Here is a 26,566-nt window from a genome sequence, read left to right on the forward strand (position 1 = left end):
GTTTGGAAATGAATATTTCTGCATTTTAGTATTGTAAACTGAAGGTCTCTTGTAGCAGTTTTTTAAAAATTGTTTCTTGGGAATAATTTACTTACCCCACTCCAATTTTGTCATTCTCTTTGGGATCATATCCTGGCTGAGACCCCAAAAGTTTTGCCATGGAAGGCACATTATACTATACCACACCAATTCTGAACATATCAATAATTTTTTGTGATTTTTTTTGAGCAAGGATGTGCTTTGCCAACACTGCAGGAATCCCGCTATGTATGCTTTCAAGTTAGAACGAAATAGTCAAACAGGTTTTGAGTCTAAACACAGGACAAGATGAGTTCATTGACATTGAAAAAAACTAGGTAAATTGCAGCCACTATTTGTAACACACAATTCCTGGGTATCTCACCTTCACTAATGCAGATGGTAGAATAAGATGATAGGCTTTAAAATGTTTACAATTTGAAAAGAAGATGAGAAATCCAAGAAATATATGGTTAATTGTATTTTGGCTGGTCTTGATGCGGTGATTCTAAGCTGGAGCTATTTGAGTCAATTATCTTCCTGGATGTAGTTGTATGCAGCAAAGTTCCACATTTGTTTCCCAAAGATTTCCGTTTGCAGTTGATTTATCTTCCCAGGATTGATAGTTTGCAAATTTTGACGATCAACTTTAAAGAGAGAGAAATGGCTTCCTTGTAACTTTTCTGATGTTTCATGTATTCTCTGCAGCTTAGTAAAACAGTTCTTAAAAGCTCTACTGGCTGTATGTTCCAGAGGAATTCCATTACCATACCTGCTAAAGTCACTTTTTTGTAGCACAGGTAATAGAATATTAATGTCTCATCTTAGACGCTTTTAAAAAGTTTCAGGGAGAATGTGAAAACCAACAAGAGTTGGGACCTTTCACACTCCTCAGGGGTCTGTTTCCCCTGAATGTCTGTTTCCTTTTCATCCCACTTAGCTGGAATGCAAATTATATAGGTGGCACACCTCCATTATTTTAATGGGAATACAGTTTTTTAATTCAAAAGAAGAAAAATTAGAATTTGATTTTTTTTAATGCACATCCTCATGATATAACAAATCCATGCACATCCTCATGGTATAACATTTAAATCTCGAGCTCTCTTCTGAAAGAGTTTGTTTTACTACTGGTGTTTGTACTTTCTGTCACAATATTGAGAATGGGAAAGTTATGAAAAAAGATTAACAGGTGACATAATCTTTTATAAACATAAAAAGTTAATTAGGGACAAAAATAAATCATCTTGTGGAGATAAAATGATGGAGATGCATATTAAATCTTCTGAATCTGTTTTCAAAAAAGTTAGTGGAAGTAAAAATAGTGGATGGGATATAAATTGGAAAAAGATGCTATAAGGGTTGGTATCTCTTACAAGTTATCAAATGATCCAGTGCAGATGGAATACAACCTAAGTTGTTGAGAGACGTTGGACTGGAGGTAACAGAAGCTCTGACTACAATATTTCAATTCTTCTTTATTGGAATGGTGTGAGAAGACTTAAGAATTTCAAATGTTTCACACCTATTTGAAAAAGAAGGCAAGAATAAGCCAATTCAGTGGAGGAAACTCCTGGACACCATCATCGAAGACTAAATTCGTTCTAACTTGTAGAAGTTAGAAGTTGTACAGGTTAGTGGGGGACAGCCAGCATGGGGAGATAGTTACAACCCCACCAACTGAAATTTTCTGGAGTTTTAAGTCCAGTTATCGATATAAAATTGAATATAGTTTCATAATTACACAAATGATGACTTCGCTACAGTATTTCCCTGTGTGTGTGGTTCTTACGCAAAACGGCAGATATTATTAATGAGCACTGTCTCTTTAAATAGTTCCTGGCTTGAATATAATGCTCCAACAATAGTGAATGTCAATACCGTGTAGCTTAGCAACGCCGAAGCCTCTGCCTTACAAACTGGGACTTTTTTCACCTTGTTGGAGATGTGCAACTGAGGAATTGGCAGCACATTAATGCTTCAGCTGAGGGCCCAAGGATTGGGAAATGAAAACTTTTGATCGCACAGACGCGTGAATCCTGGGAAGGGCGGAGGGAAGCGGTCGCCATGGGCTGTGCCTCCAGTGTAAAGTCAACTCGACCAGCTTCGTGCGTGGGAGATCCCCAAGCAGAATCATTCATCCAGGAAACGCTCGCTGTTATGGACGGCTCGGATTCTTCCGATCACAGCCGGCCCCCGGAAAGCGATCTCAGTTTGGCCGTAGACTGCGAGAAAGCAGACCAAGAGACCGGAGAACTGTTGTGTCAGTTCAACCAGAGAGCTGTTGATACCAGTCCTAATGGCGAGTACCTGCAATAAAGTTTTTTTTAAAGACCACTTATTTAAGAACTAAAGCTGTTCTGTAAAGAAGTTGCTGAAACAGTTGATTTATAATCAACTCAAAAAGGCGTTCTATTCATATGCAGTCTGTGTAGAGAGAACAATCTATGAATAGTTGGAATCCAGGGCTCCTGCATAGTCTACAGATGTTTGTAACTGTTGGAGATGCTGTTTGGGACTGGCTCCCAATGTAGGTTGGGGCTGGAACTCAGAATCTTCATTCTGTACGTCTCAGCCCCAGACCAGATGGACACTTACCCACTAAGTCCAGGAACTTTTTTCTAATGAACGGAAGCACTGAGGCGTCTGTGTTCAGGGACATGCAATGAATGCCATTATTCTAAAAAAAAGCATCCAACTTGTTGATGCAATACTGAGGAAATGTATTATTCAAAGTGTTATCTATTAGATGAAACAATAAAACCAAGGGTCTGAACCTGCATATAAAAGACCATAAGAGATAGGAACGGGAGTGGGCCATTCGGCCCTTCGAGCTTGCTCCGCCCCTTAATAAGGTCATGACAGATGTAATACCCACTAAGACCGTTTCCCTGCCTTATCTCCATAATTCTTAATTTCCCTACTGATTAAAAACCTATCTATCTCAGCCTTGAAAGAGTTCCAAAGAGTCACCACTCTTTGAAGAGGCACTATTCAATGAGCTAACATCTTAGCTAGTATTCTCCCTTCAATCCACACCACCCAAAATATGTTCTTGGATCACTGGTTCATTTTCTCTTTGTGGAACCTACTTGCACACTTGCTGCTATATTTGCCTACTCAACACAGCACTTCAAATATAATGAATTGCTCTGGAATGTTTTGAGGACGTAAGGCGCAATTTAAATATATAGGCTGATTTTGGGAAAGAAAAGTGGAGGTAACTTAAACTGGAGTTTTTGGTTTTATGAAAAGAATTATTAATGTCTAACTTATTTGAAACTGGTCACTAACCCCAGGAGTATCAAAGGGTCTTGAGATAAAATTGGGAAATCGCTGAAAGAGGAGATAAAATGAATCATCTAAGTTTTGATTTGATTTATTATTATCACATGTATTAACATACAGTGAAAAGTATTGTTTCTTGCACGATACAGACAAAATATATCGTTCATAGAGAAGGAAACGAGAGAGTGCAGAATGTAGTAAGAACATAAGAACATAAGAAATAGGAGCACGAGTAGGCCACCTAGCCCTTCGAGCCTGCCCTGCCATTCAATAAGATCATGGCTGATCTGTCGTGGCTCAGTTCCACATTCCCGCCCTCTCCCCATAACCCTTAATCCCCTCGCTTATCAAAAACCCATCAAGCCGCGTCTTAAAAATATTTAGCGAGGCAGCCTCCACCACTTCAACGGGCAGAGAATTCCAGAGATTCACCACCCTTTGAGTGAAGAAGTTCCTCCTCAACTCCATTCTAAACCGCACCCCCCCTTTATCTTGAGGCTATGCCCCCTAGTCCTACTGTTCTTGCTGAGCGGAACGAGTCTCTCCACCTCTATCCTATCCATCCCATTCATCATCATATACGTCTCAATGAGATCTCCCCTCATTCTTCTAAACTCTAACGAGTGCAAGCCTAGTTTATTCAGCCTCTCCTCATAGCTCAACACCCTCAACTCCGGCATCAGCCTAGTAAACCTCCTCTGCACTCCCTCCAAGGCCAAAATATCCTTGTGTAAGTGTGGCGACCAAAACTGCACACAGTACTCCAGTTGCGGCCTCACCAGTGCCCTATACAGCTGCAGCAAGACCTCCCTACTTTTATATTCAATCCCCCTCGCTATGAAGGCCAGCATCCCATTCGCCTTCCTGACCACCTGCTGCACCTGCAGGCTGGGTTTTTGCGACTCAAGCACAAGGACCCCGAGGTCCCTCTGCACCATCGCCACGTAAGTAATAGTCCTTCCTACCACTATTCCTACCAAAGTGGACCACCTCGCACTTGCTAAAATTAAATTCCATTTGCCAGTTGCTGGCCCATTCACCTAGCCTATCTAGATCCTTCTGCAGACTCTCCACACCCTCCATGCAATTTGCCGTTCCACCAATCTTGGCGTCATCAGCAAATTTCGACACCATACACTTGGTTCCCTCCTCCAGATCATCTGTATAAATGGTAAATAGCTGAGGCCCCAGAACCAACCCCTGGGGCACTCCACTAGTCACCAACCGCCAATGGAGAGGCTGAATAAACTAGGCTTGTACTCGTTAGAGTTTAGAAGAATGAGGGGAGATCTCATTGAGACGTATAAGATGATGAATGGGATGGATAGGATAGAGGTGGAGAGACTCTTCCCGCTCAGAAAGGACAGTAGGACTAGGGGGCACAGCCTCAAGATAAAGTGGGGGCGGTTTAGAACGGAGTTGAGGAGGAACTTGTTCACTCAAAGGGTGGTGAATCTCTGGAATTCTCTGCCCGTTGAAGTGGTGGAGGCTGCCTCACTAAATATTTTTAAGACGCGGGTTGATGGGTTTTTGATAAGTGAGGGGATTAAGGGTTATGGGGAGAGGGCGGGAATGTGGAACTGAGCCACGACAGATCAGCCATGATCTTATTGAATGGCGGGGCAGGCTCGAAGGGCCAGATGGCCTACTCCTGCTCCTATTTCTTATGTTCAATCCGAATAGCACCCATTGACCCCCACTCTCTGCCTCCTATTAGACAGCCAATCCTCTATCCACGCTAACACCCTACCCCCAACTCCATGCCCCCTTACCTTCTGCAATAATCTCTTGTGAGGTACCTTGTCAAACGCCTTCTGAAAATCAAGAAAGACCACATCCACCGGCTCTCCTCTATCCACCTAGACACATCCTCATAGAACTCCAATAAATTTGTCAGACACGACTTCCCCTTAACGAAACCGTGCTGCGTCTGCTCTGTCAAGCAATTCCCCTCAAGATGCCTCGCTATTTCCTCCTTGATGACAGATTCTAACATTTTACCTACAACAGACGTTAAACTAACCGGCCTATAATTCCCTGCCTTTTGCCTGCCACCCTTCTTAAACAACGGCATAACATTAGCCGTTTTCCAATCTTCGGCACTTCCCCGGAATCCAGCGACGTTTGGAAAATAATCACCAAGGCATCCACTATCACCTCTGCCATTTCTTTCAGAACCCTCGGATGCATTCCATCCGGTCCTGGGGACTTGTCCACAATCAGTCCCTCCAGTCTGTCGAGCACCGCCTCTCTAGTAACAACAATGTCATTGAGACCTTCCAGTCCTACCACCTTTCCATCGCTAACACCCGGCAAATTATTCACGTCCTCCTCCGTGAAGACCGAAACAAAAAAGTTATTCAAGACCTCAGCCATTTCCCCATCCCCTACCACTAAGTCCCCCCTCTCATCCTCTAAGGGTCCAACGTTCACCCTAGCAGCCTCTTCCTTTTTATATATTTATAAAAACTCTTGCTATCCTTTTTTATATTAAGCGCTAGCCCAGCTTCATAGTTTATCCTACCCTTCTTTATCAACTTCTTTGTCAATCTTTGTTGGCATTTAAACCTCTCCCAATCCTCTTCTCGCCCACTACTCTTAGCTACTCTAAACGCCTCCACTTTTAACTTAACACTTTCCTTCACCTCCTTCGTTATCCACGGCTTATTACCTCTCCTCCTACGGTCCTTTTTAACCATCGGAATAAAGTTCTGCTGAGCACCAAGAAAGATCTCCTTAAAGATCCTCCACTGCTCCTCAGCAGACCTACCTTCCAACGCGCTCCCCCAGTCAACATTCGCCAATTCTTCTCTCACCCTATCGTACTCCCCTCTGTTCAAACAAAGGACGCGTGTCCGGGAACCCACTTTCTCCTCCTCCATCTGCACCAGAAACTCCACCATACAATGATCACTCTCCCCAAGAGGATCCTTCACCACAAGGTCCGTAATTCTACCCGCCTCGTTACATAACACCAGATACAAGATAGCTCGCTCCCTCGTCGGCTCCAACACACACTGTTCAAGGAAACTATCCCAGCAGCATTCCAAGAACTCCTCCTCGAGCCCACCGCGTCCGACATGGGTCGACCAATCAATATGTAGATTGAAATCCCCCATAATTATGGCCGTTCCATTCCTGCACGCCGCACTTATTTGCGCGTTAACAGCCCGCCCCACCTCCAGATCATTATTTGGGGGCCTATAGATGACACCCACCAGCATCTTCCTCCCTTTGCTGTTCCTAATCTCCACCCACAATGATTCCACTTTCTGCTCTTTGGTTCATAAGAACATAAGAAATAGGAGCAGGAGTAGGCCATCTAGCCCTTCGAGCCTGCCCCGCCATTCAACAAGATCATGGCTGATCTGTTGTGGCTCAGTTCCACATTCCCGCCCTCTCCCCATAACCCTTAATCCCCTATATCATCCCTTGCTACCACCCTGATGCTATCCTTAATCGGCAGAGCTACGCCCCCCCCCTTTTTCCTCCCGCCTATCCTTCCTAAACACTTGATATCCCTGGACATTCAGCTCCCAGTCCCTGTCACCTTGCAGCCACGTCTCTGTAATGGCCACCAGATCATATCCATTTGTGCTGATCTGCGCCACCAGCTCATCCACTTTATTCCGAATGATTTGTGCATTTAGATAAAGTGCCTTTATCCCAGCCTTCACCTGGACCCTATTTGCCAGAATGCCACCAACCATACTCACGCCCCCTACACCCTTTATTATTGGGACATCCTCGGCCTCTTCCCTTACCTGTACCCTCTCCTTAACTTTAGAGCCCGTAATGTCACCTACCCTCGCACACCGCACCCCCCCCCCCCCCCCCCAACCAAATTAGTTTCAAGCCCTACCTACAGTCCTATTTACACGATTCGCCAGCACTCTGGTCCCAGCACGGTTCAGACCAACCCCATCCCACCCGAACACATCCCACCTACCCCAATACTGATGCCAATGCCCCATAAATTCAAACTCATTCCTCCCACACCAAGCCCTGAGCCACCCATTCACTTCCTTAATCTTATCAACCCTACGCCCGTCTGCACACGGTTCAGGTAGTAATCCAGAGATAACCACCTTGTCGGTTCTACTTTTTAATTCCATTCCCAGCTTTTCATACTCCCTCCCCAGATCCTCAGTTTGCCTACGTCGTTGGCACCCACATGTACTACAACGACCGGATTCTCACCCTCCCACTCCAGGTTTCTCTGCTGCCCGGATGTGACATCCTGGACCCGAGCACCAGGCAGACAACACACCCTTCTGTGCACTTTGTCATTGTGACACAGGACAGTGTCAATACCCTTAACCCCACTATCCCCAATTATGACTACGTTCCTTATCACCTTCTCTTTGCCTATATCCTGCGTCTGCATCACTGTACTGTGTGCAGTTTGCTCACCAACCTCACCTCCCTCGTTCTCGTCCAGACTGGAAGCAAGAACCTCAAACCTGTTATGCAGATTGACAGGCTGAGGCATCCGGTCCCCACCCTCCTTCATCCGGTCCCCACCCTCCTTCCTCCTCTCAGCAGCCCCCTCTTGTTCCTGACCCTTAGAGTTAGCCAGTCTGGGGGGTGGATGTCTTTTGCACCTCATTGACAATGGCACCCCCTCTCCCCCTGATGACCCTCAGTGTCTGAAGCTCAGAGGCCAGCTCATCTACCTTGAGCTGGAGCTCCTCCAGCAACCTGCACTTACTGCAGACATGGTCACATGGAAGGACCCTGGGGTCCACCAGCTCCCACATCATACAGAAACAGCACATCACATGCCCCTCCATTATTCACTGTAGGAGTATTGAAAATTTCAACACAAACTTACCTGGCCCTTTTTCTCCCAAGCCCTTTGATCCTAAGCCCTAATAGCTCACTCTGCTTCCCTCTCACTCTGCTGCCCGCTCCGACGCTGCCCGCTGTCTACACCAGGCCTCCTTTTAAACCTGGCGCTGTTTTAAAGCCTGCTGACCCACCAATCCCTGCTATCCACTCCCTTAGAATTCTTAAAGCGGTAAATACAAAAAGCCCGCAAAAATGCTTTTAAATGATTTAAACAGTACTACAAGGTAAGTTCTTACTACGAAAGTGCTTTAAACTTATTTAAACAGGTTTTTAACAGGTAATTTCTTATCTGACTCTCTGCTCCCTCACTCGTCTGCTCCAGCAAACAATGGAAGGCTTCACCGTGTGAGTACTTGATAATTAAAGCCTGTGTTACAATCATAGCTAGGGTTTAGAGAAAGATCAACTTAATGCAAGGTAAGTCCATTCAAAAGTCTGACAGCAGCAGGGAAGAAGCTGTTCTTGAGTCGTTTGGTATGTAACCTCACACTTTTGTTACCAATCAGAAAAACTTTTAGAAAGGGATCTGAGGGGCATGATGCAAAAGTATATTTATATCACTTCTCATAGACATTTTACAAAGTATTTCAAAACATAACATTTAGTTTGAAATGTAGAAATTCATTTTAGAAGATAAAAAGGAATAGATCAATATTAATTAATTCCTACAAATATTACTCTTAAACACCACTTTAAAAATGGAATCAGTGCGATTGTGGAGCTATGTTGCTAGATAATGAAGAAAAAAAATGGTTTACAGTAATAATTAGTTGAACTCCATGGAAAGTACCCAGACTGCGTCCATTACTGCTGAACAGCAATTTTTTAATGTGCCATAGTTGTTCTTGTGAATCATACTGTTTCTATAGTATGAATACAGGGAAAAATTTAAAACCTTTGATAGTGATATACATTCAGTATTCAATCACTGATTATACAGTCTGTAATTCTCTATGTCTGAAGTGCTTTGATTTGCTTTTGTGGTATTCACTAACAACCAACAAATGCTTTCTTTCAAAGTTATCCGCATCCATAATGTCACAAGTCAAAGATTAAATCCACATTAAAATGGAAAAATCAAGTGACAGCTAAAGTCCAAAGCACACAGCTAGGTAGAAGAGAATAAGCTGGGACTGTCAGAGCTAAATATGGCTGTGACCTTATTTATGGGTAATAAGGGTCCACTGTATTCACATGTCCTGAATGATGTAGGATCTCACCTATTGCAGTTGCTATTCACACAAGAGAATTCTACACAAGCAGGTTTAGAAGTTAAGTTGTATATCAGGTTAAAATAAAGCCCTTTTCCACTTCATGTTATGATGTTGATTCATTACTTATTAATGTTTCAATGAATATTCATCACCTGCAGTGATGAATACATTGGAATGGAAGCATATGATTGAACTTGCATCCCTTCTCTCCTTTTAGTTTTGGTCTTGACAAAAGGTGTTTCCCTACTAAATCCAGTTCTTTTGACCTGCTGTAGAACTGCAGACCCAATTCTTCCATTAGGAAAAGGAAGCTGGATATAATGGCGTAATTATAGGTTTGATTCACAGACATTGATTTCCAGGAATCTGAATGAAATATGAATTGATGCAAAAGTGCTAATATATGTATACTTGAAGCTATATTGTATTGAAATGTAAAAATATAGGAAAAGATGGAATCTTTTATTAAAATATCACAATTTTTGGTGTAGAGGTCAATCCCAACAATTGCCAAATACTCATCTTTCAAGTATGAACCAGCCCAACATGTGTTCACAAAATATTCAATCATATGAAGTTAAGTCTGATCCTGTCCACACCTTATGTTCATATATACACATTCAGAAGGGGTCATCAGATGATGATTCAGAAGGAAAATCCTGGCAGCACTTGGACAACTTGTCCAAACTGAAAATGCATGGAATCAAAGTTAAAGATAATTTGGAAAAAAGTATTACAGAAACAAGCAATGTGCACTCATCACAGAGGTGAAATGTAGTGCCATGCCCCACCCCCACACAAGACTAATAAAATGACAATAGGCAACCAGATCAACTACAAATAACCCCTAGAAAAGGAGCACTATTTAATGAAATGAGAATGATCCTGTTCAAATTAAAACATGTAAATGGTTAGCTATAGAAAACTTTGTAACTGATATCAATCCAAATTCTGTGCACTGGCATCTCAGGACCTACACAGGGATAATGATGGGGAAATCTGGGACTGAGTCTGATAAGTATGATTTTTGTGAGTATGGCATATAAGTGGAAACTTAGGAGTCAGGAGTTGTCAGGGCAAGTTAGAAAGGTGGAATTGGAACCATAACCAGATCAGCCATGACCTTATCAAGCAGATTCGAAGGGCTGAATAACCTACTCCTGCTCCTAATTCTAATATTTCTATGTTCATCACCAGTCACACAAATACAACCCAATTTCTTTTTTTCCTCTTAGCGTGAATTGACAGAACCAAAATAACTGCAACTGTCCATTCAAGAATTTGGGAGAGGCCCAGTTGAGTGTCAATATTTAATATCAATCTAAATATGTAATTTAAAGCTGTTCCTTTAACAATCAGTAAGCGGAACCTAAGGGATGACCTGAAGTAAGGTTGCAATCATGAGTCCCAGACCATGATGCACAGCACATCAATCTGCATTTCAGGAGGGCATTAGAAAGATAGTCAAACTAGGCACCTCATTATAAGCTATTCCTATCATAAGAACATAATAATTATCATTAATGCATCAGTTTAAGCATCCGAGTTGAGGTAAATAACTCCAGCGAGGGAAAGCTGAAAATAAAAAGTTCAGTTGGTAAAGTTTGAACTTCTGATCTATTTTGGATTATAAAAAATCTGAATCAAGTAGTTTGCTATTGGCATCTTTCAGTTCCCTTTTGTTAGCAGTCATGTCAAATTCTTTATTTTTAGATTTGACCAGCTCCATTACTGTGAAGAGAATCAACAAGAGTACTGAAAGGACTCTGGTAGAGCAACAGCGTGTTTTGAAAGACATTATCAATTCGGTTTCTGAGGATCAGGGCCAGACTGTCAGCAAGGTCAGTGTGTATGTTCAGGGTGGTGAAAATGATCCAACACAGTCAGAAGTTGCCAAGGCCCCAGGTGTTGATTTCCATGACATGATGCTACATTGCGAGGGGGACCTGCTGATGAGGCACGATGGTAAGAAACATATTCATTATTTTACCACCTCATTGACATGCCTGCAGTTTCTTTTTTTTCCCAATTTCCCACATCCTCTGCTAAAGGTGTTAACTCTTGCTGGATTTTGTTTCAGTTATCTGGTATACTCCAGCACCTCACTCAAGTAGCTAACATTCCCACATGAGCACAATGAGTGCTTCCTGAATACTCATGGAAGTAACATAGCCAGGTCTAATGCTGTTCTCAATTGCTATCCACAGTGTTAAAATTGAGAGGTTTATATGATTATTATATTTTGGGACTAAAGCTTTAAATTTAGGATAAATGAAAGTGATCTCGTGTTCTGTTTTGCAGTAAGCCCCGGTGGTTTAATTGTTATGGAGTAAAGGAAGGCTTGGATTGTTTTATTGAGGAGCGGGTGCAACATATTTTTGCTTACAGACAATGGCAGCAATCTCTGAGTAAACCACGAGTCTCCCAAAGTTCCAAAAAAGATTTTTCGTGCTGGGTTGTAAAAGGTTGTGCCTTTACTTTAGGATGACAGTTGGGATCAAAGATAGCTAATTAGCAACTCTACCTAGAGATAAAGCTAGTTTTTCATGTTACATGGGAAAGAGAGCAGAGGAAGTCATCTGTGAGATCAGGTTATAGACTTCCCCATAAATTCATGAGTATCATAGAACAAAAATAGTTTTTGATGGGATCTATAGCCATCTGAGAATTAGAAAGCAAAAGATAAAGGCAATCAGTCCTGTACAGAAAAATGATCAGAGAAAATGCTCACCCTATTGTTCAATACAGAGAATGCAAGTGAGTTCTTGAACTCAGATTGAGGTGGTTGAGTTTTGTGCAGAATAAAGGTGATGGAAAATTTGCCTGGTTTAGTTTGAGGGAAATAACCCACAGTGTAACCCTTAGTGAAAGTCACTTCTGGGATTAGGAGTTACCTGTCTGAAAATGTAACAAGGAAGCAAGCCATCTGGAGCTTAGAATAATTTTAGACTGATTTCTGGAGGATGAGGGGCTGTGTAATGTATTACTGTAGCAAGAAAGTTCTGTTATGTTGCAATTAAATGGGGAATCGATAATTTAAAGTACAAATTGCCGATAAAAAGATATTATTTAGCCATTTGTCCAGTATGAGTATTAAAATGTGAAATCTTGTTGTGTCATTTTTCAGCTGTTAACTGGAAGGTGAAGTTATCGGTCTCTAAGGAGATTGTAACACTTGCCAATATGGGAACCTAAAACCTGCTAATTATTTTCTCCCCATTTAGCCAAAAGCAATCACTTTTACATATTGCTTGCTTATATCTTTCTATAATCTAGTCATAATGCAATGAGCATAGTGGAATTTTAAGCTTTAGATCAATTCTGGTTGGGTTGAGTGTGCTTTTATCTAGACCTTTCTTCAATGAACAGTCATAACTACTACTTACTTTAATTTTCTTTCATCAATCTAAATTCTTTGCCAGATAGTTCATTTTCTAGGGTGACCAACTCCTCTTCCAGCTTTCCCAGTGATCTGTGCCCTCCAGTTGTAATTGATAATGGCAGTGGACTGATAAAGGCTGGACTATCAGGAAATCATTCTCCAACATATGTTTTTCCGAGCGTGGTTGGAAGACCAAAGAACTCAACTTTGAATGTTTATGGATTATCGGAAAGATGTGCTTATGTTGGAGAGGAAGCCCAAAGAAAACGCAGCATTCTTCATTTGATTGTAAGTAAAATGCTTCTGTACCAAAATTAGATACACATTTTTAGTCATTCAGTATCAATCTGCCCACTTCCATGTTGCAGAATGTGCTGTATCCTCAAATAACTCCTTCCATCTTAATTGGGCACATTGTAATTTCAATCAACCAAGATGATTTGACTGGGAAATTAAAGTAGGATTGAGGGCAACGTGGGTGCAGAAGTATGAATGAGCTTTCCTTGAATTATGGGGGAATAAAATTAGAAATAACTATCTCATCCATTATGACAGGCAACATTTGTTGCTGGATGAAAATCATTAGGAAGGTTTGATTTCTCAACCCTGCTATTTATTTAGCTGCAAAAATGTTGAGATCAGCATCTCAGGAAATCAAGTCAATGCAAGGGCTGACTTCAGCTGCTTTGGGCAATTGTGTTATAGAGTCAGAGGTTTACAGCATGGAAACAGGCCTTTTGGCCCAACTTGTCCATGCCTGCCCTTTTTTTTAAAGCCCCTAAGCTAGTCCCAATTGTCCACATTTGGCCCATATCCCTCTATATCCACCTTACCCAAGTACCCACCTCTACTACTACCTTTGGCAGCTCATCACCCTCCGTGTGGAAAAAATTGCTCCTCTGAATCCTTTTGTATCTCATCTTAATCCTATGCTGTCTAGTTTTAGACTCCCCTACCTTTGGGAAAAGATATTGACCATCTAGCTGATCTATGCCCCTCATTATTTTATTAACCTCTATAATATCACCCCTCAGCCTTCTGTGCTCCAGACAAAAAAAGTCCCCTTATAACTCAAACCATCAAGTTCCGGTAGCATCCTAGTAAATCTCTTCTGCACTCTTTCTAGTTCAATATCCTTTTTATTATAGGGTGACACAATATTCCAAGTGTGGCCGTACCAATATCTTGTACAACTTCAATAAGACGTCCCAACTCCTGTATTAAGTATTCTAACCAATGAAACCGAGCATGCTGAATGCCGCCTTCACCACTCTGTCCACTTGTGACTCCATTTTCAAAGAGCTATGAACCTGTATCCCTAGATCTCTTTGTTCTCCCTAATGCCCTACCATTAACTGAGTAAGTCCTGCCCTGGTTCAAGCTACCAAAATTCATCACCTCGCATTTATCTAAATTAAATTCCATCTGCCATTTGTCAACCCACTGGCCCAATTGATCCTGTTACAATCCTAGATAACCTTCTTCACTGTCCACTATGACACCAATCCTGGTGTCATCTGCAAACTTAATAACCATGTTTCCTATATTCTCATCCAAATCATTAATATAAATGACAATAACAGTGGACCCAGCACTGATCCCTGAGGTACACCACTGGTCACAGATCTCCAGTTTGAAAAACAACCCTTTATAACCACCCTCCGGCTTCTGTCATCAAGACAATTTTGTATCCATTTAGCTACCTCACCTGTATTCATAAGATTTAACCCTATGCAACAACCTATCATGTGGTACCTTGTCAAAAGCCTTGCTAAAGTCCATATAGACAACATCAAATGCATTGTCCTCATCTTCCTTGTTATTCCTGTGCTGATTTGGCAGGTATTTATTTGGATGTTTGATTGAGTTGTGTTTACTCATAGTATCCAATTCAGCATGGACTGATTGCAAACTGGACGGAAATGGAGGTGCTCTGGAGACATACGTTTGAAAATGAATTGCGTGTTGACATTCAGGAGCACCCAATTGTTCTGACGGAACCACCAAACAATCCCCGGCAGAACAGGGAGAAAACAACTGAGGTAACAAACTAGGAACCATTCAGAAGCGTCTGGGTAAAAACAGATTCTCTCTAACTAAATACATTTTGGAATATAGGCACTATTGTCACCTGCTAATATGAAAGTAATTGGTTGGTTGAATATTAGAGGAGAGCTGAGGAGAATTTGTTTCACCAAGTGCGTGGTGGGAATCTGGGACTCAAGTCTGAGAGGGTAATTGAGGTTGAATTCCTCATAATAACTAGAAAGTACTTGGATATACACGTGACATACCAAAACCTAAAGAGCTATGAACCAAGACTAAGAAAGTGGCATGAGGATGCGCAAATTTTTCAAGCTGCCCAAACAGGACAGCCCTGTGCCATAAATTTTTGACTTTTCCACATTTACCATTAAGAAAATATAAGTAGATATTCTCATTTTCACACACTTCAAATTGATTGAGTTTTTTATTCACTCATGGGACATGGATATCATGGGCAAGGCCAGCATTTATTACCGTTTCAACTGTCCTTGAGATGGTGCTGAGCCACCATCTTGACAACTGAGTGGCTTGCTAGCCATTTCAGAGGTCAACCATATTGCTAAAGATTGCTGTAAAATATAGGCTGGACTAGGTAAGGATGACAAATTCCCTTCCCTAAAACACAAAAGTGAACCAGGTGAAATTTTACAAAAATAAGATAGTTGCATAACCATCGTTATTGATGCAAATGTCATATTCCATATTTTATTTATTTAACTTAGTGTAAATTACCTACACTGCTGAAATGGAATTTGAACTTGTGTCTCTAGACCCCTGGTACAGTTTCTTCCCTATTATGCTACCATTTGCCATCTGCAAGCTTGGGTATATAATTTTCTATTTCTGCATCCAGCATTACTGAAACTATATGAGAGAACAGCACCAGAAAGGGACTTATTCTTCTCACCTTTATATGTGAAGGTTTGCCTCTCTCTGCCAAAGCCACAGACAAGATTATCTACTTTCTTCAGGGTAAATTCACAAATTAACCTAAATCCCACCTCAGACTTGATACTACATTCCACACAAAAAATGAAAATCCTAAACTGACAAGTTAGAAACACTGCAGTCATTTTGAGTTCATTTCGTCCAAATTTTGTAACATACACCCTATTTTGTTTGCTTTATCCAATGTAGATTTTTTTTGAAGCATTCCAAGTTCCTTCTCTATTTCTGGGGATTCAGGCAGTCCTGGCACTACATTCCACTGGTAAAGTTACGGGAACTGTCATTGATTCAGGTAACATCATCTTTTCCATAAGCGATCTCAGAACCATTTGAGTAAATGTCCATTACATTCAAAGGCTCGTATTAGGTACCACAGGTGACAATATAACAATCTTTTGTGGAAATTATTTTGAACTAATCACAAAGTGAACTGATCAAAATTGAAAAGCTCACATTTCATTGTCTGTTTAATTCTCTTTTTGCTGATTTGCTCTTAGATTTCAAATTTCAAATAGTCCATCATAAACCATCTGTAAAAAGTGAAGATACTTCTTTGCATTGAGAGGATTTTGCTAAACTATTACCATCTGTAGCTAATACAAGTATCTTGCTCTTTCCCCAAATGAATAAATTATTTTCCAAATAAATTTACTTCCTCATCTTACTGCTTGCAGGATCAGCAGTGACACATGTGGTTCCCATTTTTGAAGGAGATGCTTTGGGGAACATCACCCAACGTGTGTACCTGGGAGGACAGGATCTGACAGAGTACATGATGAGATCTTTGGCTGAAAACAATAGCTGGTCCTTCACTTCCAAAGGTAATATTCATATCACACCACCATGTTACTCAATGTAGCCACTTAAGGTACCATTTATTTCTCATACCCTAAAACTATGGAAATGCTGCCTGTCTCATTCTTTTTTCTTATTCTTGAGCTGAGGTTAGGCCTAGCATTTATTTGTACCCCTAATTTCCCATGAGCAGATAGTGATGAACCATCTTCCCAGATCACTGCAGTCCATGCAGTGTAGGTACATCCGGTGTTTAGTATCACTGAGTAGCTTGCTAGACCATTTTACAGAGCAGTTAAAAGTCAAAGGAGTTGTTTTGAATCTGGAGTCACATAGATCAGATCAGGTAAGTATGGCAGATTTCCTTTCTTGAAGGACATTAGTAAATCAGATGGGATTTTATAACAATTTGATAGTTTCATGATCATGAATTAGTTTTATTAAGTAATTGGGCTAGTTTTCTCACAGCTGCTATGGTGACATTTGAATTCATGTCTCCAGAGTATTAGTCTCAGCTTCTGGATTTCTAGAGTGGTAACACGATCGCTATACTCCCATATCTTCATCCTATAAACTTTAGGATGGAAGAACAGAAATGGATATCTAGCTAAACCTATCAAACAAGCAAAGATAAATTAGTTACATATGGTTTAAAAAATCAAGGTCAATCTAGCTAAATTTTTCATAATCCCTCTTCACTACATTAGGATTAATTGTCTATTCTTTGGACTGCTGCAATAGTTTGACATATAATTATTGACTAGTTAAGACCAAACGTCACTGAAACATTGGTCAATATGTACCCTATGCCAGATCTGATCAAATATCAAGCTGAAAAATGACAGCCCTACTGTAATGTAAAAGGAAGCAATGATATAATAGTATTTCAATGATATTATTTTCTCCTGATGTTCAATTCTTATTCTGCCTTCTAAAAACAAGGGCAGAAACAGTCAAGAGCAGAGTAGCAACAAATAATTAACTGAGGCATAAATGGTAAGTTCATTTACCACAGGCAGCTTGTTCCATTTGGAGTTTATTGTATTGTAATGTAGAATTTACTATGCAGAATCAAGCCATTTTGCATAACCAGTCTGTGCTTGAGATTTTTCCCCGACAAGCCTCCTCTCTCTCCATGTAACTATATTGCCTATTAACTAATAGGGATCAATTGCTTATGTGGAGAGTATACCTGCTAAAATTCAACTCCCGAGGCTCAATGAGAAGAGCACAATCCCAACAACTAGACTTCAAATGTATCTTAAAGCATCTGGAAAATCTCAAAATGGACTATTTATGGAGTCTATATGACACATTCCTCACATTTTGAACAGTATTTTGTGTAATTTTCCAGCTGGGTTAGATATTATCAGAAATATCAAGGAGAAATTTTGCTACGTTGCCCTTAATTTTGAAGCAGAACTTGAAAACTTCAAGAACAACCCAGAAGAATTAAAGGAAGAGTATGAGCTCCCAGATGGGCAAAATATGGTAATCACAAACCAGAAATTCATCTGCCCTGAAGTCATCTTTAAGCCATTTATATTAGGTAACTATTCAAGGCATTTGACCACAATTTATCCTCTTTCCCCACTTGTAGAAAATTGACAGTAGAATAATGTTTCTGTGCAAGAGGTCTCCTTCATGATATGTCTCCTGACTGTACACTGTTCAACTAATACTTAGCTTTGTTGTACATGTGGCTCATGTTTTTCATTAAGATCATTCTGAAGAATTATTTAGTGATGAAATAGAACTCTATCTGCCCAAGTCATCAAAATAAATGCTAGGAAAAGCACAAGTTGTGCAGGGGAAGAGTAACACTTTTCAAAAAGTATTCTGCTTTGGCACAAACTTCATGTTGTTGAACCAGCTCACTTGTATTTCAGGCAAAGACATACTGAACTTGCCTACCTTGGCACATTCAGTGATTGAGAAGTGCAGTGAGGAGACCCGCAGTGACATGTACGCCAACATTGTACTAGCTGGTGGTAATAGTATGTTTAGAAACATGGAAGAACGATTACAACAGGAGGTGACAAACCTCGCAAAAACAGGGATAAAGGTATTTTTCCTATACTTTTTAACTTCCTCTCTAAGAGGCATGTTCTCTTTTGCCAAAAATGATTCTTTTGCTGCTGGTAGCCCTTGAGAATCTCATCTACATTGTTATTTGTTCAGTATGTGCATGGACAGCAAGTGATTGTAGCATTTCCTACCATCATCTGATATTCACACAAACGATTTCCAGTAAAGTTACTTTCTTTTAAAATTTATATTATATAAATTTATGGAGTTAGAAGAGATTTACCATTAAAAAGTCCACATGATTTGAACAAACCTTTTCCTTTTTCTCTGCCGTACAGCAAACACTGCAGCTCACCAAATGAACAACAAAACAGCAAAGAACAAAAACAGCCCGGGAAACAGGCCCTTCGGCCCAACAAGCCCGCGCCGCCATCTTAACACCACCAGTCCCCCCCTCCACCCATGACCCTTGTCTAATATTTTATGGCCATCCACATTGAGGGAAACTAATTTAGGGACAATTTATTACTGCCAATCAGCCTAATAGCACATCTTTGGGGTGTGGGAGGAAACTGGAGCACCCGGAGAAAACCCACGCAAGCACGGGGAGAATGCGCAAACTCCCAGACACTGGCCCAAATCCATGTGTCTGCACAGCAATCAGTGATAGTCACTGAGCTGTCGTCTTGCCCAGTATCTGGTCCAGTTTAGGCACACACTAACGATATGAAGCACTAGGCCAATCTCGAACAACCAAGAGCAGCCCAAGTACGACCCATCGCGTGTATGCCCCTTGTTGGACACAAGGCGGACCGACTTAAAACCTGTGAATGAAAAGAGAAAAAAAAACATTATTATTGTACCATATCCATTTACCTTACCAGGGACGCCCCAATGCTAATGACCCTTATTTAAAACAATCTCCTATATCCACCCATCTCCAACCCAGTCATGTGCCTGTCTAAGTTACTCTTAAATGACTCTAGCGTGTTTGCCTCTACCACTTTACTTGGCAGAGCATTCCACACCCTCACTACCCTCTGTGTGAAAAACCTCCCTCTAATATCTGTGTTATACCTCTCCCCCCTCACCTTAGCCCATGGCCCCTTGTCCTATGTGTCTCTATCATAGGAAATAGCTTACCTCTGTTTACTCTATCTATACCCTTCATAATCTTTATATACCTCTATTAGATCCCCCCTCAGTTGCCGTCTTTCAAGGGAAAAGAGCCCCAATTTATTCAATCTTTCCTCATACCCCAGTCCTTCCATACCAGGCAACATCCTGGTAAACCTCCTCTGCATTCTCTCCAGAGTCTCCACGTCCTTCTGGTAGTAAGGCGACCAGAACTGGACGCAGCACTCTAAGTGTGGCCTAACCAACGTTCTGTACAACTGCAACATTAGACTCCAGCTCTTATATTCTATACCCCTTCCTATAAAGGCTAACATACCCATAGGCTTTCTTCACCACACTCTCCACTTGCGCTGCCACCTTCAAAGACTTGTGCACTTGCACCCCCAGGTCTCGCCGCGATTCTATACTCCTTATGGGCTTACCCTTTATCATATAACTCCCCCCTATCTTATTCCGGCCAAAATGCATCACCTCACATTTATCCAGATTAAACTCCATTTACCATGTATCTGCCCAATATACCAGCCTATCAATGTCCCATTGTATTGCCAGACACTGCGCGCCAATCCAGCCATCTTGGTGTCATCAGCAAAAATGAGGTTTCCACACGCTCCCCATCCTTTCTTGCTCCAGCCAAGGGTTTAACTGATTCCTGGTTTCTTGGCTAACATAAATGGTATGGGCCTTTGTTTAATTTGGCTGAATTTCTGTTTTTTGGCTTTTCATTACTCAAGTAGAAATGGTATGAACTGGATGTTATGAGTTAGTGTTTTGGTGCAAGTTGGAATTGTCAGTTTTTGCTCGGAAAATTCCAGCCAATCTGGAATAGCTGAGCAAAATGAGCTTAAAACAGAGTGTTAGAAAAGGTCATCCACTCCACTGAGCAGGCATAATCCAGTCTCTGATAACTCAAAAGATTTTTGAAAATTAACAATGGCACCAAAGAAAGCTATTGAATCCATGTCAGTGCTCCGTAGGGCAATCCATTCAGGTCCATTGCCACATTATGCCCTGTGTGTTTATTTCACTCAAGGGTCTATCTAATTTACTTTTGAAATCATGGAAGCAAATGTCATCAATTTCAATGTTCCTCGTTGCTTAAAGAAAGTTCTTCCTCATCTCCCTTACAAAAACCATAATGATATATTGTATTCTCGTTGTACTAGGCATCCATCAATATAGCAATAAAATTGCCACCCTACATGTTTACAGTAGTACTAACTGCAATTTATGCCAGCAAGACAGAGACAAAGTTGTCACAAATTATGCATCTTTCACCAACATTACCTACACAAGATCTTGGGCAACATAGTGAAAGGACAATATCACTGAGTGAAGAACTGATAGAGAGAAGTGGTGTGGGCGTCTTAATGGGAAAGGGGGCCTGAAATTGGCAGGCCACATTTCACCTCCTAGCAGTATACCCTGACAGTGTGGCAGCAGAACTGACACCATCTGGTGGAAAAAGACCTGGCAAAGTATCTTTAAGGAGAGCAGGATACCACCTGGACTACAGCGAAAGATACAGTGATGTACCAGAGCCAGTGGATGAGCTTTGCTGTTCACAGACTCAGTTCTTCTGGTGCCGTGTGGGACAAAGTCTTTGTATTTCAACTAACGGGAACAGCTTCTGTTGGTCGACGATACGAAGGTTGGTGGTGTTGTGGATAGTCTGGAGGGATGTCAGAAGTTGCAGCGTGACATAGATAGGATGCAAGACTGGGCGGAGAAGTGGCAGATGGACTTCAATGTGGATAAATGTGTAGTGGTCCATTTTGGCAGGACCAATGGGATGCAGGAGTACAATATCAAGGGTAGGAGTCTTAGCTGTGTTGAAGAGCAGAAGGACCTTGGGGTCCGGGTCCATAGGACTCTTAAATCAGCCTCGCAGGTGGAGGATGTGGTCAAGAAGGCAAATGGTGTACTGGCCTTCATTAATTGAGGGATTGCGTTTAGGAGTCGGGAGGTAATGCTGCAACTTTATAAGACCCTTGTCAGACCCCACTTGCAGTTCTGATCACCTCACTAAAGGAAGGATGTGGAAGCTATTGAGAGGGTGCAGAGGAGATTTACAAGGATGTTGCCTGGACTGGGAGGCATGCCTTATGAAGATAGCTTGGGGGAGCTAGATCTCTTCTCCCTGGAGAGACGAAGGTTGAGAGGCGACCTGATAGAGGTTTATCAAACATTGGCAGGAATAGATAGGGTAGATTCTCGGAGGCTATTTCCCAGGGCTGAAATGGTCGCTACGAGAGGACACAGGTTTAAGGTGCTGGGAAGCAAGTACAGAAATGTTAGGGGTAAGTTTTTCACTCTGAGGGTGGCGAGTGAGTGGAATCGGCTGCCATCAGTGGTGGTGGCGGCGGCGGCGGCGGCAAACTCACTGGGGTCTTTTAAAAGACTTCTGGATGAGTATATGGGATCTAATGGGATTGGGAGTTACAGATAGTTCTATGGCCTGGTAGGTATGTGATCAGTGCAACTTGTGGGCCAAAAAGCCTGTTTGTGCTGTAGTGTTCTATGTTATCTAAACCTTTCAATCATGCACAAATATAGCAAATCTTCCCTCCAGCTCCTTCCTGCCAGAAGCATTTGTGATTTTTTTATAAATGACCTGGATGAGGAAGTGGAGGGATGGGTTGGTAACTTTGCCAATGACACAAAGGTTGGAGGTGTTGTAGATCATTTGGAGGGATGTCAGAAGTTGCAGTGTGACAATAGATAGGATGCATGACTGGGTGGAGAAATGGCAGATGGAGTTCAACCCAGGTAAGTGTGTGGTGGTTCATTTTAGTAGGTCAAATGGGATGAAGGAATATAATAAAGGGTAAGACTCTTAGCAGTGTGGAAGATCAGAAGGATCTTGGGGTCTGGGTTCATCGGACTCTCAAATCAGCTTCATAGGTAGAGGATGTGGTTAAGGTGGCGTTTGGTGTACTGGCCTTCTTCATCAATTGAGGAAGAAAGTTTAGGAGTCAGGAGATAATGCTGCAGCTGCATAAGACCCTGGTCAGACCCCATTGGAGTATGTGCTCAGTTCTGGTTGCCTCATTACAGGAAGGATGTGGAAGCCATTGAAAGGGTGCAAAGGAGATTAACAAGGATGTTGCCTGGATTGGGTGGCATGCCTTACGAGGATAGGTTGAGAGAACTCAGTCTTTTCTCCTTGGAGAGACGAAGGATGAGAGGTGACCTGATAGAGGTGCGTAAGATGTTGAGAGGTAGTGATAGGGTGGATTCTCAGAGGCTTTTTCCCAGGGCTGAAATGGCTAACACAAGAGGACTCAGGTTTAGGGTGCTGGGGAGTAGGTACAGAGGAGATGTCAGGGGTAAGTTAGGTGCGTGGAATCGGCTGCTGTTGGTGGTGGTGGAGGTGGATTCGTTAGGGTCTTTTAAGAGACTTAATAGGATTGAGGGTTCTATTGGTAAGCCTAGTAGGTAGAGATATGATCGGTGCAACTTGTGGACCAAAGGGCCTGTTTGTGTTGTAGTTTTTCTATGTTTCTATAACCTCACCTTCTTTAATAGCCAAAATTCCTCATCTCTGCAACTATTCCTGTAAGTATCTTTTGCACCTTCACAGCCTTTCAAAAGCACAGTGACCAGAACTTGTCTGCTTTTGTATCCAAAACCTCTATTTGTAAAGCCTGAGATCTCATTTTGATTACCTTTATAATATGTTCTGCAGTCTTCAAAGATCTATGCACATGAACAAATGTCTCTGTCCCTGCATAATCTCTATATCACAAACCATTAAGTCTATACTACCTCTCCGCCATCCTTCTGCCAAAATGTATCACCTTACGTCTTGTCCACCTGCCAAATGTGCTAACTTATCAATGTGCTTTTACAGTTGATATCCTTGCTGTCTACCATGCCTCAAAGACAAATATTATTGGCAACTTTCCATGTAACTATATTCCAATATACAAGTTTAAAAAGTACTAGTCCTAGCTAGTTTTTTTTTAAATCTAAGCTGGTACTGACTGCTATTTAATGAACCTCAATTTTGTTAACCAGGACTTTGCCAGATGTTTTAAAATCATGGCAGGACAGAGACAAGTACTGTTACCTCAGTGTTAGGGACCTGGGTTCAATTCCAGCCTGTAGGTGACTGTGGAGTTGGACACGGGAGACTCTGCAATCTGGGTTTCCTCTAGGTGCTCCAGTCCCCTTCCCCCCCCCCCCCCACCCACATAGTCTAAAGATTTCCCTTCATCAATGTTCCATATTACTTCATTAAAAAAATGCAATGTCAGACTTTATCTGCTTTTTACAAAAGACTGCTGATTCTGCTTAATTAACTGAAACCTCTCAAATACTGTTTATTTTTTCAAACCATTTACTGGCTAGTAGTTAGAGCAATCCAGTGCACCCTTTCTTGAATAGATATTAATTTAGCAAAATTTGTATAAGTCACTAAATTATGGCACATAATAAATCAACTTTCAAATTTTGTAATTCAATAAAAATCAATGGTTGTCAAATTCCTTTCTAGTTTAATTAGATTTTATTTTCCTTTTATCAGAAGTTTTTTCTCGTTCAACAGGTGAAGGTTCTTGCACCTCCCAACAGGAACTACCTATCATGGAAAGGAGCAGCCATTTTATCTAGTCTTTCTAACTTCCACCAGATGTGCATATCTCGCCAAGACTTTGAAGAATTTGGAGCCACAGTTTTACACAGAAAACTAATTTAGTAAGCTAGGAAAACAAGTCCAGAAATCTGAAGAAAAATTAATATTAGTTTAACAGAGCAAACACATCAGAAAGGATCAATGTTTGTCATAAGCCATTTGTTCATCACTAGAAGACATTGCTTCTCTGATGATTAAGTCGAGCAAGAGCAATAGGCTGATGGCGTGACAAAATTTACAGTGTGGACATGGTCACAACAACGTCTGCTTAACAGATGAGTGATGCTGAGACTGGACTATCAACTGGGATCTGGACTATCATTTTAGTTTGCACCTGAAGTAAACTTAATTGGTAACAGCTCAACAAATTTTAATTAATTCCTAAAACTCTGCCTTCTAGCCAGACTACTGCTAGGTTTTCAATCTTGAGGGGAAATGTTATTCTATTACTACCTTTCAGTCTTTTACATTGTCACAGTAATATTGCGGAGTAATATGGTTTAATTCTTGCTGTACATTTGAAGAAAGATTGTCAAGGTGATGAGACAGACAAAAATTTGACTTTATAGCTGTAGTGCAGTCTTTGGACTTGCATTCACAAAAGCCTCAAAACTCAGGTAATTTCAACAACTTGTGCAATTCTGAATGTAATTGAAAACATACTGAATGTGTGGTTATGTATAACTTTTTGGTGGGAAAGGGGGTGTGTTTTGAAAATAAAACTCTATCCTATAAAAGTGCATTGAATATCAGAACTCAGCAGTGTGCATGTTTTCTAATGTGTGCAGTAGTTAATACAATTCTTATCTAAAAATAGCTTCAAATTTTTACTGCCAATATATAATCTCCAGTACATATTTTGCCCTTTAACAATTAGGGGTGAAAGAAACTGAATAGGTGGTGAATTGCCAGTTGATTTCAGAGAAAAAAAGTGCACATAAATATCAAAATATTTAAGACATCATGCTGTGAATTTTTGTAAATTGTTGCTTAGATTGGTGAAAATCAAGTACCTTAATGATTTATCGTTCCACGGCTTTGGCAGGACTTAAAGCATCTTGTATATAGAAATTTTGATCTTTTCCTAATAACAGGCATCAATTAGTGTTTAGTGAATGGCCTGAAAAAGCCTGATATCCAACTGGAAACTAATGACTATCTTGAGAGATAGTTGCGTTAGTTCAGGGCTAGGTATTCATGGGAAGAACAGCTTGACTAAGACAGATCAATGAAATACAGCAGCAATAGCAATCATTAACCTAGATCATCTGTGTCCCCATATCAGAGGCATGTCCAAACATTATAATCCTTACGTTTCTCAAGAATAATTAAGAACAATTATGTAAACTGCATTCATGAAGATGCATGACAATTTTAATTCCTTTGAGACCTGAACCTTTCAAAGTTTTACAAACAAAAATGGAGCAAAGCTTTAAAATCTCAACTGTTTCCACATTTACCTAGCTGGAATCCATTTTCCTTTAAAAATGGTCTCCAGGTTAGAAAGGAAACACACTTTCCAGGATTCTAGGACTCCTGCTCCTAAAAACAAAGCAATCACAAGAGTCCCCTTAAACCACCGCCCAATAAAGAAAGTACAAATGAGGTACCTGACTTCATTACAATGTTACTACAGAAAAATAACCTGTCACACAGTTATTATGTAGGACATTTATCAACATTGAGACTTGGGTATGCTACCAGAAGCCAACTGACACCCATAAACAGGTAATCCAGTAAGGTTGTTAATGTTATGGGGAAGGGGAAATAGCCAAAGGTCCAAGCCTTGAATTTAAAAAAAAATCAATTTATTATAATAGAAATTCCATTAAAATTCTTAGAAAATGTTCAAAACCAAGAGAATTACAAGCAATATACAAAGTAGATCTTTTGAATCCATGACCGTTGATAATTTTCCAATTGGTATCTTAAAAATGAATATTTCTTTATTTGTCCCTGTAACAAAGATTATTTAGGATAAACTAATGGGTACTTTGCGCCATAACCCCCCACACAGACAGTTCTTAATCCACCGCTGCTCCCATTGTTTAACTGCAGTTGATTTGTTTGGCGATTTCAGCATAGTGTTGCACCCACATCTGTTTAAAAGAAAATATGTTTCAGTTATCACAATCTAATCCTGAGACACTAAAATCCAGGATAAACATTCATGGTTAGAACAATGTGGAGTGATCTTATGGGCTACACAACATGTAGTAATTC

At 40.9% G+C, this 26,566-nt stretch overlaps 2 protein-coding genes across 4 annotated transcripts in view; one reads left to right on the plus strand and one right to left on the minus strand.

The window, feature by feature from the left end:
* The first annotated feature begins 1,985 nt into the window (after nucleotides 1–1,985).
* On the plus strand, nucleotides 1,986–25,040 carry LOC145358738 (actin-like). 2 transcript variants are annotated; one of them, XM_080212994.1, is made up of 9 exons: nucleotides 1,986–2,324; nucleotides 11,125–11,336; nucleotides 12,794–13,041; nucleotides 14,637–14,795; nucleotides 15,937–16,039; nucleotides 16,422–16,568; nucleotides 17,897–18,091; nucleotides 18,432–18,607; nucleotides 24,257–25,040. In XM_080212994.1, exons 1-9 carry the CDS (start codon nucleotides 2,086–2,088, stop codon nucleotides 24,404–24,406), a joined length of 1,629 nt encoding a protein of 542 aa, XP_080069120.1. In that variant the 5' UTR covers nucleotides 1,986–2,085; the 3' UTR covers nucleotides 24,407–25,040. The 2 variants fall into 2 exon arrangements, with proteins under 2 accessions (XP_080069120.1, XP_080069118.1); XM_080212992.1 differs by lacking the exon at nucleotides 1,986–2,324 and having other exon boundaries at nucleotides 11,090–11,336.
* A 1,094-nt stretch (nucleotides 25,041–26,134) lies between these two features.
* med16 (mediator complex subunit 16) overlaps nucleotides 26,135–26,566 on the minus strand; it is a 41,698-nt gene continuing 41,266 nt past the window's right edge. For both annotated transcript variants that reach the window (XM_080212704.1, XM_080212705.1), the window contains exon 14: nucleotides 26,135–26,442. In XM_080212704.1, coding sequence (XP_080068830.1) covers nucleotides 26,316–26,442 — 127 coding nt within the window. In that variant the 3' untranslated portion in view covers nucleotides 26,135–26,315. The remainder of the gene's footprint in view (nucleotides 26,443–26,566) is intronic.

The sequence above is a fragment of the Carcharhinus amblyrhynchos genome, chromosome 26 (assembly GCF_965287045.1).
Source record: "Carcharhinus amblyrhynchos chromosome 26, sCarAmb.v2.hapA, whole genome shotgun sequence".
NCBI classification, from domain to species: Eukaryota; Metazoa; Chordata; class Chondrichthyes; order Carcharhiniformes; family Carcharhinidae; genus Carcharhinus; species Carcharhinus amblyrhynchos.

What these genes read in the sequence shown, in the direction of transcription:
- LOC145358738 (XM_080212994.1), top strand. Translation starts at nt 2,086, where the DNA reads ATGGGCTGTGCCTCCAGTGTAAAGTCAACTCGACCAGCTTCGTGCGTG. An exon ending in GATACCAGTCCTAATGGCGA is followed by an intron (nt 2,325 to 11,124) that starts GTACCTGCAATA and finishes AATCAACAAGAG; the next exon opens with TACTGAAAGGACTCTGGTAG. An exon ending in ACAGGGAGAAAACAACTGAG is followed by an intron (nt 14,796 to 15,936) that starts GTAACAAACTAG and finishes TATCCAATGTAG; the next exon opens with ATTTTTTTTGAAGCATTCCA.